At 47.6% G+C, this 16040-nt stretch overlaps 1 protein-coding gene across 1 annotated transcript; it reads right to left on the reverse strand.

Annotated features, from left to right (window-relative positions):
- Window positions 1–857: 857 nt before the first annotated feature.
- LOC124692736 (cyclin-G-associated kinase-like) lies at window positions 858–5818 on the reverse strand. Its single transcript, XM_047226164.1, has 8 exons — window positions 5639–5818; window positions 4588–5081; window positions 3993–4158; window positions 3864–3914; window positions 3356–3538; window positions 3142–3238; window positions 1580–2283; window positions 858–1490 (listed from the first exon to the last, which is right to left on the reverse strand). Exons 2-8 carry the CDS (start codon window positions 5049–5051, stop codon window positions 1149–1151), a joined length of 2007 nt encoding a protein of 668 aa, XP_047082120.1. The 5' UTR covers window positions 5052–5081; window positions 5639–5818; the 3' UTR covers window positions 858–1148.
- Window positions 5819–16040: the final 10222 nt, after the last annotated feature.

The following is a 16040-nucleotide window of genomic DNA, read 5'->3' on the forward strand; positions in this document are numbered from 1 at the left end:
GAACAAGCTGCACCATATGACAGAGAGGGTCTTCTTGCACAGCCTAATCACCAGGTGTCGGTATCGTGAGCTGCGTTCATCGCTATGCGTCAGGAGATTCGAGACTCCGCAATGCATCAACAGCTGCAGGATGATCTGGTGGAGCACATATGGAGGCTTCGAGGCAACACCAACTAGTTTCCATTTGATTTGTTCGAAAATTTGTCAAATTATTTGCTTGTTTTGTTGAACTGTAACGTTTATTTGTAAAAATAAGCCAAATATTGGCAAAAATTTGTGTCAAATTCGCTGAACTGTGAATTTATTTGTGAAACTAGACAAAAAAAACCGATCTCCGGACGTCTACCTGGAGCGCTATTTAGCGCCGGATTTAGCCGTGGAGAGCGCAAACGGCTGGAGGTGCTCTTAGGGATACAAGGCTTCCCACGTAGTGACAACAGTTGTGGGTTGGACTCTTCCATGACGAGCACAAGGTTGTGCACAACTGCTCCATCGGCCAACATCCGCCACTCCAGTACATCACTATCAGCAAAGGCGGTGGTGGTTAATGCAGGTGGTCTACAGCAGTCAGCAGAGCACGCTCTCCAACAAATATTAGGGTTAGGATAGTTTAGATCCGGGCGCCTCTAAAACGACCTCCGTTTGGGAGGTGTAGGACATACTTTTGGGTTACCGGTGAAGATGCTCTTAGGCCGAAGATCTTCAGATCTTTGCTACTTCCTGGCTCTCTAACCTTAAAACACTGATATAGCTGCCTACGCGGCCTAGACCGAAGGAAATAAATAACTTAATGCCATGAAACAGCTCTATATATGGGCCTATTTAGCCCGCGAGTAATCAGCTGTAAACATTCAATATCAACACAAAGAAGTTAAAGGGGATGTTTCCATAATTCCACATGGTCATACAAGGTACACGTAAATATACACCTATAAACATATAGATTTATTAACAAGTTAATGACAAACGACCCCAGAAAACCGATGTCCAGGTCGGCTCAGCCAACTATGGACAGAGTTAAAATAAACCAATTTTCAGCAGGCAAGAATCACGACCCATCTCATCCTTCGCAATTGGCAGTAGCACCAGCACAGGACAGTGTGCAAACAGAACCCGGAGAATCGAGATTACCGCACAATGATGAGAAGCTAGAATCCAGCCCATCCTGATGGCTGATCTACTTTCTTCGCTACCCCGGTGCTGAATCTCTGGGAGGAACTCCCCTGAGCACTTGTTCTGTTGATCTGTGCTGCAGCAGCAGTACTCCCCGATGATGTGCTGAAACCCCAGGCATCAGGGGAAGGCCCTGCATTTGTGGTCCTCGTCAAGTTTTGCCTCCCATTGGTTGCATGGTCGACCTTTGGCCTGGCCTGAGCCTTTGCCTCTGGGAATGCCTGCCATGTCTTTGCCTCGGAGCTGGGTAACGACGAGTTGCCTGCAAGCATCCCTTGCTCAAGCTCCCACACCGTCCCTTCGATCTTCTCCTTTCGCTACATGGATTGTAAGTCTCACGTAAGATGCTAGAAATGTTCACAGATAAGCAAACGTGTTGTACTAGATATAGATTTATAGTAAGCACCTGAGATCCAAATTCTGGTATCCTTGAGCTGACTTTACTTGAAGGTGGCGGTGTTGTCTCAGCAACAGTGCGCTTCAGCTCTTGGATTTCCTGACGCTGAGAGCGGCAGATTGCTGACAGCTTTTCATACTTGGCCGTCATCTCAGCCTTCTCCAGTGTGGTTTTCTTCAACTGCTCCTTCAGATTGGACACTTCAGCTTCAAGCTCAGACGTCTTACCAGTAGCAGCGGTCCCCAAATGCAGATTGTTTGCATCAAAGTCTGCGACAAAACTGTTGAAGGGATCTTTCCCAGATATTGTCTTGCTTTGTGATTGTGATGCTTTATTTTTTACAGAACTTTGTGGTTCCATGAAAAGATTTGTGTCCGAACCACCCATAAGTCCATTACTGGAAACAATGTTACTTGTTGTATTTCGCAAAGCCTGGCCAGAATGACCATGCCTATCTCCAGGGGTACTGCTGCTGATATCCACCCTGCTTTGGTTATACTTTGATGAAGGCGATGGTTTAATTGGTTCCTCGTTGAACATATGCTTCTTATTATCAGCAACTTGAGAGCCCTGTGCATGTTGTGTCGCCCAGAATGCACCTAGAGGTGCATCTGCTGCATTTGCACTTCCATGAGATGATGAACTATCAGTTTGTCCTCTTGGAGGCGGAGGGGGGCTCCTTTTAGGCGCCACATGTGTTCTTTTATAAGCACCTACAGAGGCGAAACAAGATGATAGTAAAAGTGAGACAGTAACCTTGGTCATTCACCAGTTGTGCTATCGCTTATGTGAATATTTATAATAAGCAATCAGACTAGAATATTTTAATCTACCACATTGTGCGCTGCAAGGTGATGATAGAAAGGTTAAGTGAACATAAGCTTATCAAACATGGCAATGCACTATCTAGAACATGACAATGTAGTGATTGACCCAGTCAGATGCCACAGAAATAATAAAATGAGATCATAAGACAATCAATACAAACATTACCATTAACACCCTCTCAAATGGAATGCTCATCAAACAATCATATAATTAGGTGATATCAGACTTATGAATAGATGAGGACTTTTACTTCATTAGAAGACATGTAAAATTCAGCTTCATCCAAAATAAGTTTCCTAGAGCCAAATTTCATAATGACACTTCCTAATTTTAACCCAAAACAAATGCATACTGATATGACAGAATACATAACAAAATGCAGACTAATGCAAAACACTGCCTTTTCCTATTTTCGAAGGGTCCTTGTTTCTCTATGTTCCTTCAAATACAATCAATATAGTTATAAATATACAAAAAGAAATCACATTGATTAAATATGATCGCATACTCTACAAAAGACTCCAAAGTCCAAACTCTGCAGAAAACACCACTAATTGAAGTATTGAATATATTCAGAAAAATAGGTGAAGCGCCACTACAGTTTTTTACCAGCAGAAGAAACAGTCATGTCTAAGTTTACACTTTACAGATTGTCATATTCTAACCATTACTATAAATTAAGAGGTACCCCACATGATCCACAAAGTGTATACCCTATAGATAGCATTTAAAGAAAAACACACCTTCATCTTGCAAGCCCATAGAAATGGCTGCTGAGGCCCCATCAGGTAAACTTTTCTGTAACTCGGGAGGCAGTAGTTCATTAACACGAAACCAGACCTGTTAATTGGACAAAACAGAACATCAGCCAATAATAAACGATGCTTATTTGGCTCCTAAGACTACATGCAGCATTCTATGACTAACCTAGTACCATGGAGATGAATGTCCAATCACCTGCGTGATATCTGGTCTGGCATTTGGAGAGGCTTCCAGCATATCTTTGATCAGCCCTGTGACACTAGTGCTGTACTTCGGTTGCTCTGGAATGCGATAGTTGCCATTAAGGACCTGCAACTTCGACTCTCCATCAAATGCAGATTTGAAGTAGCATATTCTATAGAGAAGGCATCCCAGGGCCTGAGAATTGTGGAATAGAAAGTGTTAAAATCAGTCCTGCCATTAGTTTACTTGCTTACTGCTGAGGTACTTCGCAGCTGACCCAGGTACTTTGCAGCTGACGATTATAGTTGTGATCTTGTAATATAACCATTCTGTTCTGACATTACTTTGCTTAGTACTATTCAGATATAAATCACTTCCCCGTTATGTTATAACTTTGGAGATGGACCTAGTAACGCTGACTAAATCAGAAAATATAGCACATGCTGTGGCATTAGTTTACTTGCTTACTATTCAGGTATATGAACCATGAAAACCACATATTCATATGTTATAGACTTACCCAAATGTCGACTTTCTCACTAATGACTTCCCTTCTGTAGAGATCCCACATCTGAAAAACCATGAACACACAGATAAGATCACTGGAGGCTGTACAAAAAGTTATCGACCATGCAGACAGCTTATTAACCTCAGGGGCTCTATATGCAGGCGTTGTATGTTTCCTAATGATATCTTCTTCAATCCCCCTATCTTCTGGCTTGTCAAAGCATTTATGATTTGTTGATGTGCTTCCAAAATCACATAGTTTCCATGCACCATCTAGTCCAAGAAGAACATTTTCAGCTTTCAGATCCCTACAGAAAGGAGGCAGAACGTAAGATCTTGGTGAATACAAGATAAAATGTAAAAAATGGTTTGCAACAACTAGAAAGTAAGTCCCTCGCTCACACCACAGTCATGCAGGTAAGAACTGCTTGCATATGATATTTTTCCACACACAGATAGCCAAATTACAAGGTATAGGGATATACTATAGGCCAGAATATACAAATGTAATACGGGCAAACAAATAGCAATAGTCAACTCAGTTTACTAATGTATCAGCACTCCAGTAGTTGCTAAGTGAACTTAAGTCAACTAATTAAATAGTGAAACATAATAACAGCATAACTGTGCAGAAACCTAGCTAGTGATACTTGATAAACATGGCTATCACAAGGCATTCTTACAGAATGAGAATAAAATATGGCTTTGGTATCTGTAAATGACTCGTTCCATTGTACCTATGCGCAATTGGTGGTGACTGCCCATGCATAGCGAAAACCGCATTGCAAACATCTCGGAATATCAAAAGCGCCTTCTTCTCCTCATAGTAACCAGTACCTCTGCTCTCCATTGCACTCACCAGGGACTTTTCGCAGAACTCCATCAGAAGCAGCGCCTCCTTTGTGCGGCCCATGTCAAAAACATCATGGGCAACCAGTGTGACAACATTGGCATGCCCTTTGAGGAGATTCATCACCTGGATCTCCTTCATGACAAGATCAAGCGATTCGGAATCATTGCAAATGATGTGCTTCAGCGCATACTGCTTTGACGAGTGCAGCGCATCGCATGCAAGATACACGCAGGAGAACCCTCCCTGCGCGATGGCATTGCGCACCGTGATCTTCACGTTTTTTACATCGATGGTGCGGCCATCCAATCCAGCCTGCGCTTTCCCCCCAAAGGGATTGAACCTCCGCATCCTTGGGGTTTAATGCTTCTTCTAATGTTCCTGCATTAAAAAAAAAGGAAAAGACTAAAAGTTCCGGCATGCACAATTGACATAAAGCCAAATATTTACTCTAGTTGCCTTAGAAACCCATAAGTGAGATGCCCAGCATTATAGCTTGAGCAATTAACAGTTCATAAGCACTGACATCTACGTTAACTGATGAACATTCTAGAGTTATCGCTCGTAAGCTGATGTTTTGCATTTTGTTTTCCTTGCATGAGGCAAGTGCTCAGCCACAAGCATAACCACTGAAACCTTGTGAGAACAAGGTGTGCGATCCAGTTACGATCCTGCCTGTTTCATGATAATGTGTTCATAGGAAGCCCTAACCATCTCCCCAGTTAGAAGATTAATGATTGGCACCCAATCCTAACTGCAGAAGTCTTACGGGTAACCACTTGCAGCGCGTCTTGGCATGATCTAGCTCGAGTAGGAACCAAATACAGAGACAACCAAGGGCGGATCTACACGGTGTGTCCCGGGCGTGCACTCCAAAATTGTGGAGGGTTAGTTTGGGTTCACTTGTGCATGTATTACTACTAAAAGCTCATACGTACCTCAGAAACGAATATCCAAGATCGCGATGCCGGTGAGGTTGGAACGGGAGCGGCGACGCGCGCGGGAGGCGGAGGGGGCGTCGGCGGTGGCGCTAAGCTACGGCGCGGAGGCAGCACTGCGGCGCGGCTGCGGCTGCGGTAGACTGCGGGGGAGATTTCATAGCCGCATTGGGTGGGACGGATCGGAGCTTGGGTACAGGATGTTGGATAATTAGGCACAATTTCCATGATTAATCCCAGAATATTAAGCATGACGACAGCAACTACTAACATGTGAAACTCGAACATACTAGATGCATTAATCAACATGAGCAGCAGCAGCGCAAACAGTAAAGCATCCATCGCTAAACAGATCGAGATATGTCGCACGTACCGATCTGGTGGAGGTGGCGGTGGAGGTGTAGCAGACGATGTCGCAGCAGTAACGTTGTTGATGACAACGTTGTTGACGACAGGGACGACGGGTCGAAGTAGACGGCGTTGAAGACGACGGTAGGCAGCACCGCCCGACTTGGACGGAAGGCGACCCGTGATGAAGAGCTTGAGCAGTCGCGCAAAGCGCTTCCCAAAAACCTAATTCGCCCTCTCCCGTACAGGATCGCAAGGACGAGCGGTTCCGGAGACCTGCTCTCCCGTTCGCCGATGCACGTCGGCGCGCGGGATGGAGTAGGCTACGATGGCGGCGCAAGCAGAGAGAGGTGGAAACCCTAACTCGTGTATTGGATGTGTTTCTGCGGTAGCCGGGCAGAAGATTATATAGGCTCGGGAAACCCTAGGCAACGTGGGCCACGCCCACGTCGCACGAACGTTTTGAGTCGGTTACAGATAGCCCACGATCCGGGAGCGACCCGAACCGACTAACTGCGACGCGTCCGTCTAGGACTCGTTCGTTTTCCCGAGCTGCAAAAGTAAGGAAAGTCTCGGCTCGAGGCTCAATCCACTCACCACGAGCGCGGCGCGCGTCGTGACGTGTCGTGTCGAGTCGAGACGAGACGAGCGAGCGAGGAGGAGGAGGAGCGCGCGTGTAGCACTCCTATTCTCACTCACTTACTAGTGGTGGAACAACCCACCTTATAAGGTGGTCTAACTTCCTCCCAACTTTCCATGTGGGACTAAACTTCCCACCTCTTGCCACTCCCTAGTGAGCTGCCACCAACTTGGGCTCAAACTCACAAGGCTGCCACTATGTGGGCTTTGAGATTTATAGGAAAAACTGAAATCTAATTTGGGCCACTAAAGTGGGCCCAATATTTCAACAATCCCCCACCAGATCTCAAATCCCCATTTAGAGATTTACCAATACTCGCTGCTTGTTTATATACCAGTGTTTCAAGTGGAGACTCGTTAAGTTGAACTTCCGCCTAGAACCTTAAGCTACATCCACTCACACTTGAACAATGGACTAAGCCTTGAATTGCAAGTTTTGCGTGAACAGGGTTTCACTCAAAGTCATGACCAGTACATGGCTGCCGGTAGCCTACCCCGCGGGTGAAGCATATGCGTCATACTTCATGGTCTCTTCATGAGTTTACTAGAGATCACCCAAATCTCATAGATTGCGACGTTTAACAATCGGACTCATATAGGTGTGTTATTTCAAGAATGCTCTGTAGGACAGCATCTTTGCTAAAATAGCCAACATAAACACATTAAGGCTTGTTGCCAACCTGCCTTACAAGCAATCGAGAGTTGTGCATCTTCACATAGAGAGGGTTACATAATACTCTCCTCAATTAAACCACTAGTTTGTTCTTCCCGGGTCCTAATTCACTGGATCTCCGATCACAAAGGTTGGGTTACCACTATGGCGTAACATCAACGGGTCTCAAACCCATCTCCTCGATGCACTTTCTATCACATTACGTGATAGTCCCTTTGTAAAGGGATCTGCCGATTTTTGTCTGTTTGAATATATGTAACAGCTTATTACTCCGGAGTTTCGCAATTTCCTGACAGACTTCAAACGTCTCTTGACGTGTCTTGATGACTTCGCGTTATCCTTAGAATTGTTCACTTTGACAATTACAGTTTGATTGTCACAATTCAAAAGGATTGCCGGAACAGGTTTTTCAACCACGAGGCAAGTCCATCAAGAGCTCACGCAACCATTCCGATTCAACGAGTGGTTGTGTCTAAAGCAGTAAGTTCTGCTTCCATAGTTGACCTCGTCAATATGGTTTGCTTACAAGATCTCCATGACACTGCGCCACCTCCAAAGGTAAATACATACCCACTTGTGGCGTACAGATCAGCTACATCTGAGATCCAATTCGAATCACTATATCCTTCAAGCACAGCTGGGTGCCCTGAATAGTGAATCCCATAACTCATTGTACCACATAGGTAGCGCATGACCCTATCAAGTGCATACCAATGATCAGTACCGGGTTTGACATGAACCTACTCAACTTGCTAACAAGCAAAAGAGATGTCGGGTCTAGTCGCGCTCGCTAAGTACATGAGTGAGCCAACGATCCGAGAATATCTCAATTGATCTATGGCAATCCTCCGGTTCTTGCGTAGTGTCACACTCGGGATCATAAGGTGTTGAAGAAGGCTTGCTATCAATATAGCCGAACCGGCTCAAGATCTTCTCAACATAATGGGATTGCGTTAGAGTAATCCCACTCTCGTTCTTAATCAGCTTGATGTTCGGAATCACATCAGCTTCTCCCGCATCTTTCATATCAAAGCTCTTTGACAAGAAAGACTTGACCTCGTGTATTACTTTCATGTTTGTACCAAAGATCAGAATATCATCCACATACAAACATAGTATAACACCTTCGCCCCCACCATGGCGATAGTAAACGCACTTGTCGGCCTCATTGACAACAAAGCCTACGAAGTTAAAGTTCTGTCAAACTTCTCATGCCATTGCTTAGGTGCTTGTTTCAGGCCATATAAAGATTTCAGCAACTTGCACACCTTTCTTTCTTCACCTTTTACTATGAACCCATCAGGCTGATCCATATAGATTTCCTCTTCCAACTCTCCATTAAGAAAAGCTGTCTTTACGTCCATTTGATGAACGATAAGACCATAGGAGGCAGCCATGGACGAGTAGTACTCGAATGGTGGTAAGTCTAGCGACGAGTGAATAGGTGTCGAAGTAATCTTCGCCTTCTCTCGTGTGTAGCCTTTAGCTACAAGCCGCGCCTTGTACTTCTCAATAGTACCATCAGGTCTTAGCTTCTTCTTGAACACCCATTTGCAGCCCACAGAGCTTGCATCCATGGGGTCGTTCCGATAGCTCCCAAGTTCCATTAGAAAGAATCGAGTCCATCTCATTATGGACAGCTTCTTTCCGACTCATCTCGCATCCGGAGATGCATATGCCTCTGCAATGGACGTGGGAGTATCATCCACAAGGTACACAATGAAATCATCACCAAAGGATTTTTCAATCCTTCGTCTCTTGCTCCGTTTAGGAGCTTCATTGTCATCCTTCTCAGTAACATTCTCATGTGATTGTTCAAAATACTCATTAGATGTACTAGACTCGGGAATTATCTCAGTAGAAATTCTAGCAATGCTATGCATATCTTTCATAGGAAACATATTCTCAAAAAATGTTGCATCACGAGATTCCATAATAGTATCAACATGCATATCAAGTACCTCGGATTGAACTACTAAAAATCTATATCCTACACTCCGCGGAGCATAACCTAGAAAGATACAATCCATCTGTCTTTGGTCCGAGTTTGCGCTTCTTAGTGATTGGAATATTGACTTTCGCCAAACATCCCCATGTGCGCAAATACGAAAGTGATGGTTTTCTCCCAGCCCACTCCTCGTAAGGGGTTTTATCTTTATTCTTGTTAGGAACTCTATTCAGGACATGACATGAAGTCAATAAAGCCTCCCCCACCATGCCTTAGATAAGCCAGCGATGGCTAACATGGAGTTCACCAAGTCGGTCAGCGTGCGGTTTTTCCTCTCGGCAACCCCGTTTGATTGGGGTGAATAGGGAGGCGTCCTCTCATGAATAATGCCATGTTCCTCACAGTAATTCATCAAAGATTTTAGGAAAATATTCGCCACCACGATCCGACCTAAGACGCTTGATCTTTCTCTCTAGTTGATTTTCAACTTCGGCTTTATAAATTTTAAAGTAGTCTAAAGCTTCATCTTTAGTTCGCAACAAATAAACATAGCAAAATCTAGTCGCATCATCAATCAATGTCATGAAATATCTCTTTCCACCTTTTGTCAACACACCATTCATCTCGCATAGATCAGAATGTATGAGTTCTAGAGGTGCCAAGTTTCTCTCCTCGGCCGCCTTATGGGGCTTCCGAGGTTGCTTTGATTGCACACAACTATGGCACTTAGAACCTTTGGCAATGGTGAATTTCGGAATTAAACTTAAACTGGATAGCCGAGACATTAAACCAAAATTAATGTGACATAAACGAGAATGCCAAACACCGGTATCATCACTAACATTGCCACAAATATGGTTCACGGACTTATTACTCGAAATCGAAAGCGAAAAGCGGAACAAGCCTCCGCACTCATAGCCTTTACCAATAAATTGTCCAAACTTGGAAACAACTACTTTATTCGACTCTAGAACAACCTTAAACCCATCTCTCGCATAGAAGGGAGCCGCTAACGAGATTCTTGTTCATAGTAGGGACATGCTGCACGTTCCTCGACCGCACGATCTTCCCGAAGTGAACTTCAGATCTACCGTGCCAACACTACGAACATAAGCATGTGACCCATTCCCCATCAAGACGGAAGAATCCTGGGCGACCTGGTAAGAAGTGAACATGGATATGTCAGCACACGCATGAACATTAGCACCCGTATCAATCCACCGACATGGAGATTGAAATACCAAAAGAACAGTAAAGAGATTACCGTACCCATCAGCATTGCTAGCGGTCACCGTGTTGACTTGCCTCCCCTTTTTCTTGCGGTCCGCCCTCTCTGGACAGTCCTTAGAAAAGTGGCCAGCCTCTCCACAGGTAAAGCAGCTCAGATCTGCTTTGTTTATCATCTTCTTCTTCTTGAAGGTTGTAGTCTTCATAGGCTTATTGAAGGAGGGCTTGTTATTCCCTTTGTTCTTGCTCGTAGGGTTTCTTCCGCACCATGTTGGCGCTAGACCGACCCTCTCCTTTCTCAGCATTATCCTTAGCTCCGAGCTTTCTCCTCAACATCAAGAGACGCTATCGATTTTCAACCGATATCTCCCTGTCTCTTGTGTTTGAGAGTTGTGGCAAAGTTCCTCCATGAAGGGGGCAACTTAGCGATGATGCATCCAGCCACAAACTTGTCGGGTAAGGCACACTTAAGGAGTTCAAGCTCTTTCGCAATGCACCGTATCTCATGAGCTTGTTCGACTACGTAACGGTTGTTAACCATCCCGATGTCATGGAAGCTCTCCATGATGTACAGTTCATCGCTCGCATCGGTTGCACCGAACTTAGCATTCAATGCATCCCGGAGCTCTTTACCGTCTGTTAAGTGCATGTACACATCACACGGACGATCAAGCAAGAATACTTAGAACGCATCCGACGAAGAGAGTATTGTTTTCCTTGAACTTGTTCTGATCTTGGTCAGATATAGTTCCTTCAGGTAAACCATCAGTAACCTCGAACACTTTCAGATGAGTAAGCCAGAGCATGGCCTTATACTGCCATCTCTTAAAGTGCACACCGGTAAACTTATCCGGCCTCAGTGCATCGGAAAAACCAGCCATTGTTAACTCGGAAATTGCCTACAATTAGGTTTTTGGATTGTTGGATAATTAGGCACAATTTCCATGATTAATCCCAGAATATTAAGCATGACGACAGCAACTACTAACATGTGAAACTCGAACATACTAGATGCATTAATCAACATGAGCAGCAGCAGCAAGCAAACGAGTAAAGCATCCATCGCTAAACAGATCGAGATATGTCGCACGTACCGATCCGGTGGAGGTGGCGGTGGAGGTGTAGCGGACGATGTCGCAGCGAGTAACGTTGTTGATGACAACGTTGTTGACGACGAGGACGACGGGTCGAAGTAGACGGCGTTGAAGACGACGGTAGGCAGCACCGCCCGACTTGGACGGAAGGCGACCCGTGATGAAGAGCTTGAGCGAGTCGCGCAAAGCGCTTCCCAAAACCTAATTCGCCCTCTCCCGTACAGGATCGCAAGGACGAGCGGTTCCGGAGACCTGCTCTCCCGTTCGCCGATGCACGTCGGCGCGCGGGATGGAGTAGGCTACGATGGCGGCGCAAGCGCAGAGAGGTGGAAACCCTAACTCGTGTATTGGATGTGTTTACGCGGTAGCCGGGCAGAAGATTATATAGGCTCGGGAAACCCTAGGCAACGTGGGCCACGCCCACGTCGCACGAACGTTTTGAGTCGGTTACGGATAGCCCACGATCCGGGAGCGACCCGAACCGACTAACCGCGACGCGTCCGTCTAGGACTCCGTTCGTTTTCCCGAGCTGCAAAAAGTAAGGAAAGTCTCGGCTCGAGGCTCAATCCACTCACCACGAGCGCGGCGCGCGTCGTGACGTGTCGTGTCGAGTCGAGACGAGACGAGCGAGCGAGGAGGAGGAGGAGCGCGCGTGTAGCACTCCTATTCTCACTCACTTACTAGTGGTGGAACAACCCACCTTATAAGGTGGTCTAACTTCCTCCCAACTTTCCATGTGGGACTAAACTTCCCACCTCTTGCCACTCCCTAGTGAGCTGCCACCAACTTGGGCTCAAACTCACAAGGCTGCCACTATGTGGGCTTTGAGATTTATAGGAAAAACTGAAATCTAATTTGGGCCACTAAAGTGGGCCCAATATTTCAACACAGGATAGGTGAGGAAAGGTGCGGGATCAGATTCCGGCGAGGGGGAGGGGGAGGCGCGGCTCTCAGATCGGATGCGGCGTCCGTGAGGTGAGGTGAGGTGAGGTTCGCCGTCGGCGTCAGGTTCAGAGCACGATCTCGACCTTTCTTGGGGGGAGGAAGGTATCTCTGCGTTCCTGTGATGGCTGATGGCTGGTGGCTGGTGGAGAGAGAGGGAGGAAGGAAAGAAAGCCGCGACGTGTTGCGGTGGTGGTGATGGAGGAGAGGTGGGCTCTCCGCCTGTGCGAGCGTGGTTCCAAAACAGATTTGGATTTTTATCTTGGATTGGAGGAGGAATGGCTATTTTTTTCTGTTTTTTTTCCTACTATGTCTTATTATTGGTTTTTGTTAGATTTTTTTCAGCTGCCACAACACCAACAAAAGGTTCCGAGCCGCCACCCCGGTTTCCGAGCTCCGCTCAGCGCGACAACATCTAGGGCCAAACGCCACGCTAGGACTGAGGTCCCGCAACAGGAGGGAGGAGAGCACGCCACCACGTTTTGTTAGATATAAGGGGTACATCTGGCTTTGCGCATGTTGTTATCACCAGAATTTGACCAAGTCAGAGGTGGGCCGCGATCAAGATGGTTTGAAGAAATATATATATAGAAGGAGTGCGTGGATCGGCCTTTTATACCAAGTTGGGCTTAATTGCCCGGATATCTGTAATATATTAGATCGCATCTTAGTTTAGGGATAGAATCTTACTCGTGCACGGTTTAGTGCACGCCCACATTAGAGAGTCCCCTGGACTATAAATATGTACCTAGGGTTTATGGAATAAACAACAACTCACGTTCAACCCCAAAAACAAACCAATCTCGGCGCATCGCCAACTCCTTCGTCTCGAGGGTTTCTATCGGGTAGCGACATGCTGCCTAGATCGCATCTTGCGATCTAGGCAGCACAAGCCCCACGTTGTTCATGCGTTGCTCGTATCGAAGCGCTTTTGATGGCGAGCAACGTAGTTATCATTAGATGTGTTAGGGTTAGCATTGTTCTTCGTTTAAGCATGCTTACGTAGTGCAACCCTTGCATATCTAGCCGTCCTCACGCCTATCTCAGGTGTGGGGGCGGCACCCCGCTTGATCATTATTTAGTAGATCTGATCCGTTACGATTGCTCCTTGTTCTACAAGGATTAGTTTAATATCTCGCAATAGTTTGGCCTTACAAAGGGGGAGGATCCTGTGGCACGTAGGGTGGCGTTCGCAAGTCCTAAACGGGATGTTCCTAGGATCAACATCATGTTGGTTTTTTGGCCTTGTTTAGGATCGGCTTACGAGCACCGTGCGTGGCCATCCGGCCCAACCCGGAGTAGGATGATCCGATTATGTGGTGAAAACCCTAAATCGTCGTAGATCTCATTAGCTTCATCTTGATCAAGCAGGACCACCAAGTATTCGTACACCCCGTACGGATCATGGGTGGATCGGCTCTTTGAGCCGATTCACAGGATAACCCGAGAGCCGATCGAGGCTCGTATTTAACGTTTACATGTATGCCCCGCAGGAAACTAAGCGAGGCAATCTCATCACCTTCCCGACCGTGTATAGGTCAGGTGGCACGCCCTTGCACTTCGCAACGCCGCGTGTGACCGGAAGAGCATTGCGGGCCGTCGCTCGGAGGGGTCTCAGCCAGCCGCAGCTCTAGGCTCCCCGGCTCTACAGGTGTTGACAAGGCCGCTGCCCGCCGGTGCGTTTTGGCAGTCAACACATTCTGCCACGCCCCGTGCGACAATCGTCTGCACCAACCACATCGCCATCTACATCCGAGATGGCGGACGGCACGCCGGTCACCTACGAGGATCCGCCCGACGACCTCAAGAAGCAATACAACGAGATCAAGGCTACCCTCGAAGCCGACCTCATCGGCTCTTTTCGGAGAACCCGTTCGGTGGCATCGGATGGAAGGGGTTCTCGCCGAAGGTGCACTCGATGGGGTAGACCTTTCTTCCCCGTCGGAGGAGCGCACCGGGGGTCCGCGGCGAGGAGATCAACTACCCGGTGGCTCACTCGCTACACCGCCACTCGAGAACTTGGTTAACGTGCTGGAGCGTGTCGCTCCGCGCGTGATCCGAGAGATCATGAGCCACCGGCACTCGCCGTCGGGACCAGCTCTCGGGACGCATCAAGGAGAATTGCCATTCCAGGTCCCGTCCACCGCTGCCATTTGCGTTGGCAGCACTCGCTGAAGTGCCGACTACACCGGCATTCCTCGTTTACGGAATTGGTGGCGACCCCGGTGACTACCAGTTCTTAATGGAGGCGCCTAAGGAGATCCCTCATGGGTACGCATGCATGTATGTGCCGGATTGTGGTGACTGGGCACTCACAAACCAGGCCACAACATCGGGGGCTCCGGCGAAGACAGGAGGAACGTCGGCGGCGAGCGAGACGTGGCTAACTAAATACGCCACACCGACGAAACTCCCGAGCCCAGCTCCCGCAGCTGGCTCGGAGCCGGAAAAGCAAACGTGGCAGGCCAAGTACGCCACCCCGGCGAATCTTCGCAGTGCAACTCCTACGGCCAGCACGGCGGATCAGATCGGTACCATACCGAGAGACCAGTTCGGCATGATGCCGAAAAGAAGGGCGGTCGGCTATTCCAAGCCGTACCACGACGATTACGAGATGATCCCGCTGCCACCAAAATATCGGCTCCCCGACTTCTCCAAATTCGGTGGATCGGATGGCTCCAGCTCCATCGAGCACGTCGGCCGATATTTGGCTCAACTAGGACCGGCTTCGGTGTCGGATCAGCTACGCGTGAGGCTCTTTTCACGATCCCTCACGGGATCGGCTTTTGGATGGTACACCTCTCTACCAGCGAACTCCATCCGGTCTTGGAAGCAATTGGAAGAACGAGTTCCATATGCAATACCATTCGAAGCTTCCGAGTCTGGCATTGCCGATCTAGCACAATTACGTCAGAAGCGCGGGGAAACGGTGACAGAATACATCCAGCGCTTCAGGAATCTTAGGAACCGATGTTATTCGGTTCGTATAACTGAAAAGGAAGCAGTCGAGTTGGCAATAGCAGGCCTTGCAACACAGCTCAAGGACATGGCCTCCCAAGCAGATTATCCCTCACCGGCGCACATGGTTCGGAAACTATCGGCATATGAACGAGCGCCACCCCGACCTGTACCAAGACAAGTTCAAGCGTGCAGTAGTCATGGTCGATACGGAGGAGGATGAAGTGCCCGCGGGAGGCCAAGAGATAGCAAGTGGCTGAGTGGACTCGAGGAGGAACCCCGTGGCCTCGCAAATGGGTAAAGCCACCGGGGCCGCCCGGGGGATTTGATTTTGACGTGACCAAGATCGAACAAATCTTCGACCTCCTCGCTCAAGGAGAAACAGCTTGACGGTTCCCGAAGGTCTCAAGTTCCCCACGGCGAAAGAGCTAAACGGAAAGCCGTACCGCAAATTCCACAACTCGCTTTCCCATGCCACCAACGACTGCCGGGTGTGGCGTCAGCACATCCAAGCGGCGATAGAGAAGGGGCGGCTAATTTTCAACCAGTACGCCATGAAGGTCGACACCCAAC

The sequence above is a fragment of the Lolium rigidum genome, chromosome 2 (genome assembly GCF_022539505.1).
Source record: "Lolium rigidum isolate FL_2022 chromosome 2, APGP_CSIRO_Lrig_0.1, whole genome shotgun sequence".
In the NCBI taxonomy this organism is placed as follows: domain Eukaryota; kingdom Viridiplantae; phylum Streptophyta; class Magnoliopsida; order Poales; family Poaceae; genus Lolium; species Lolium rigidum.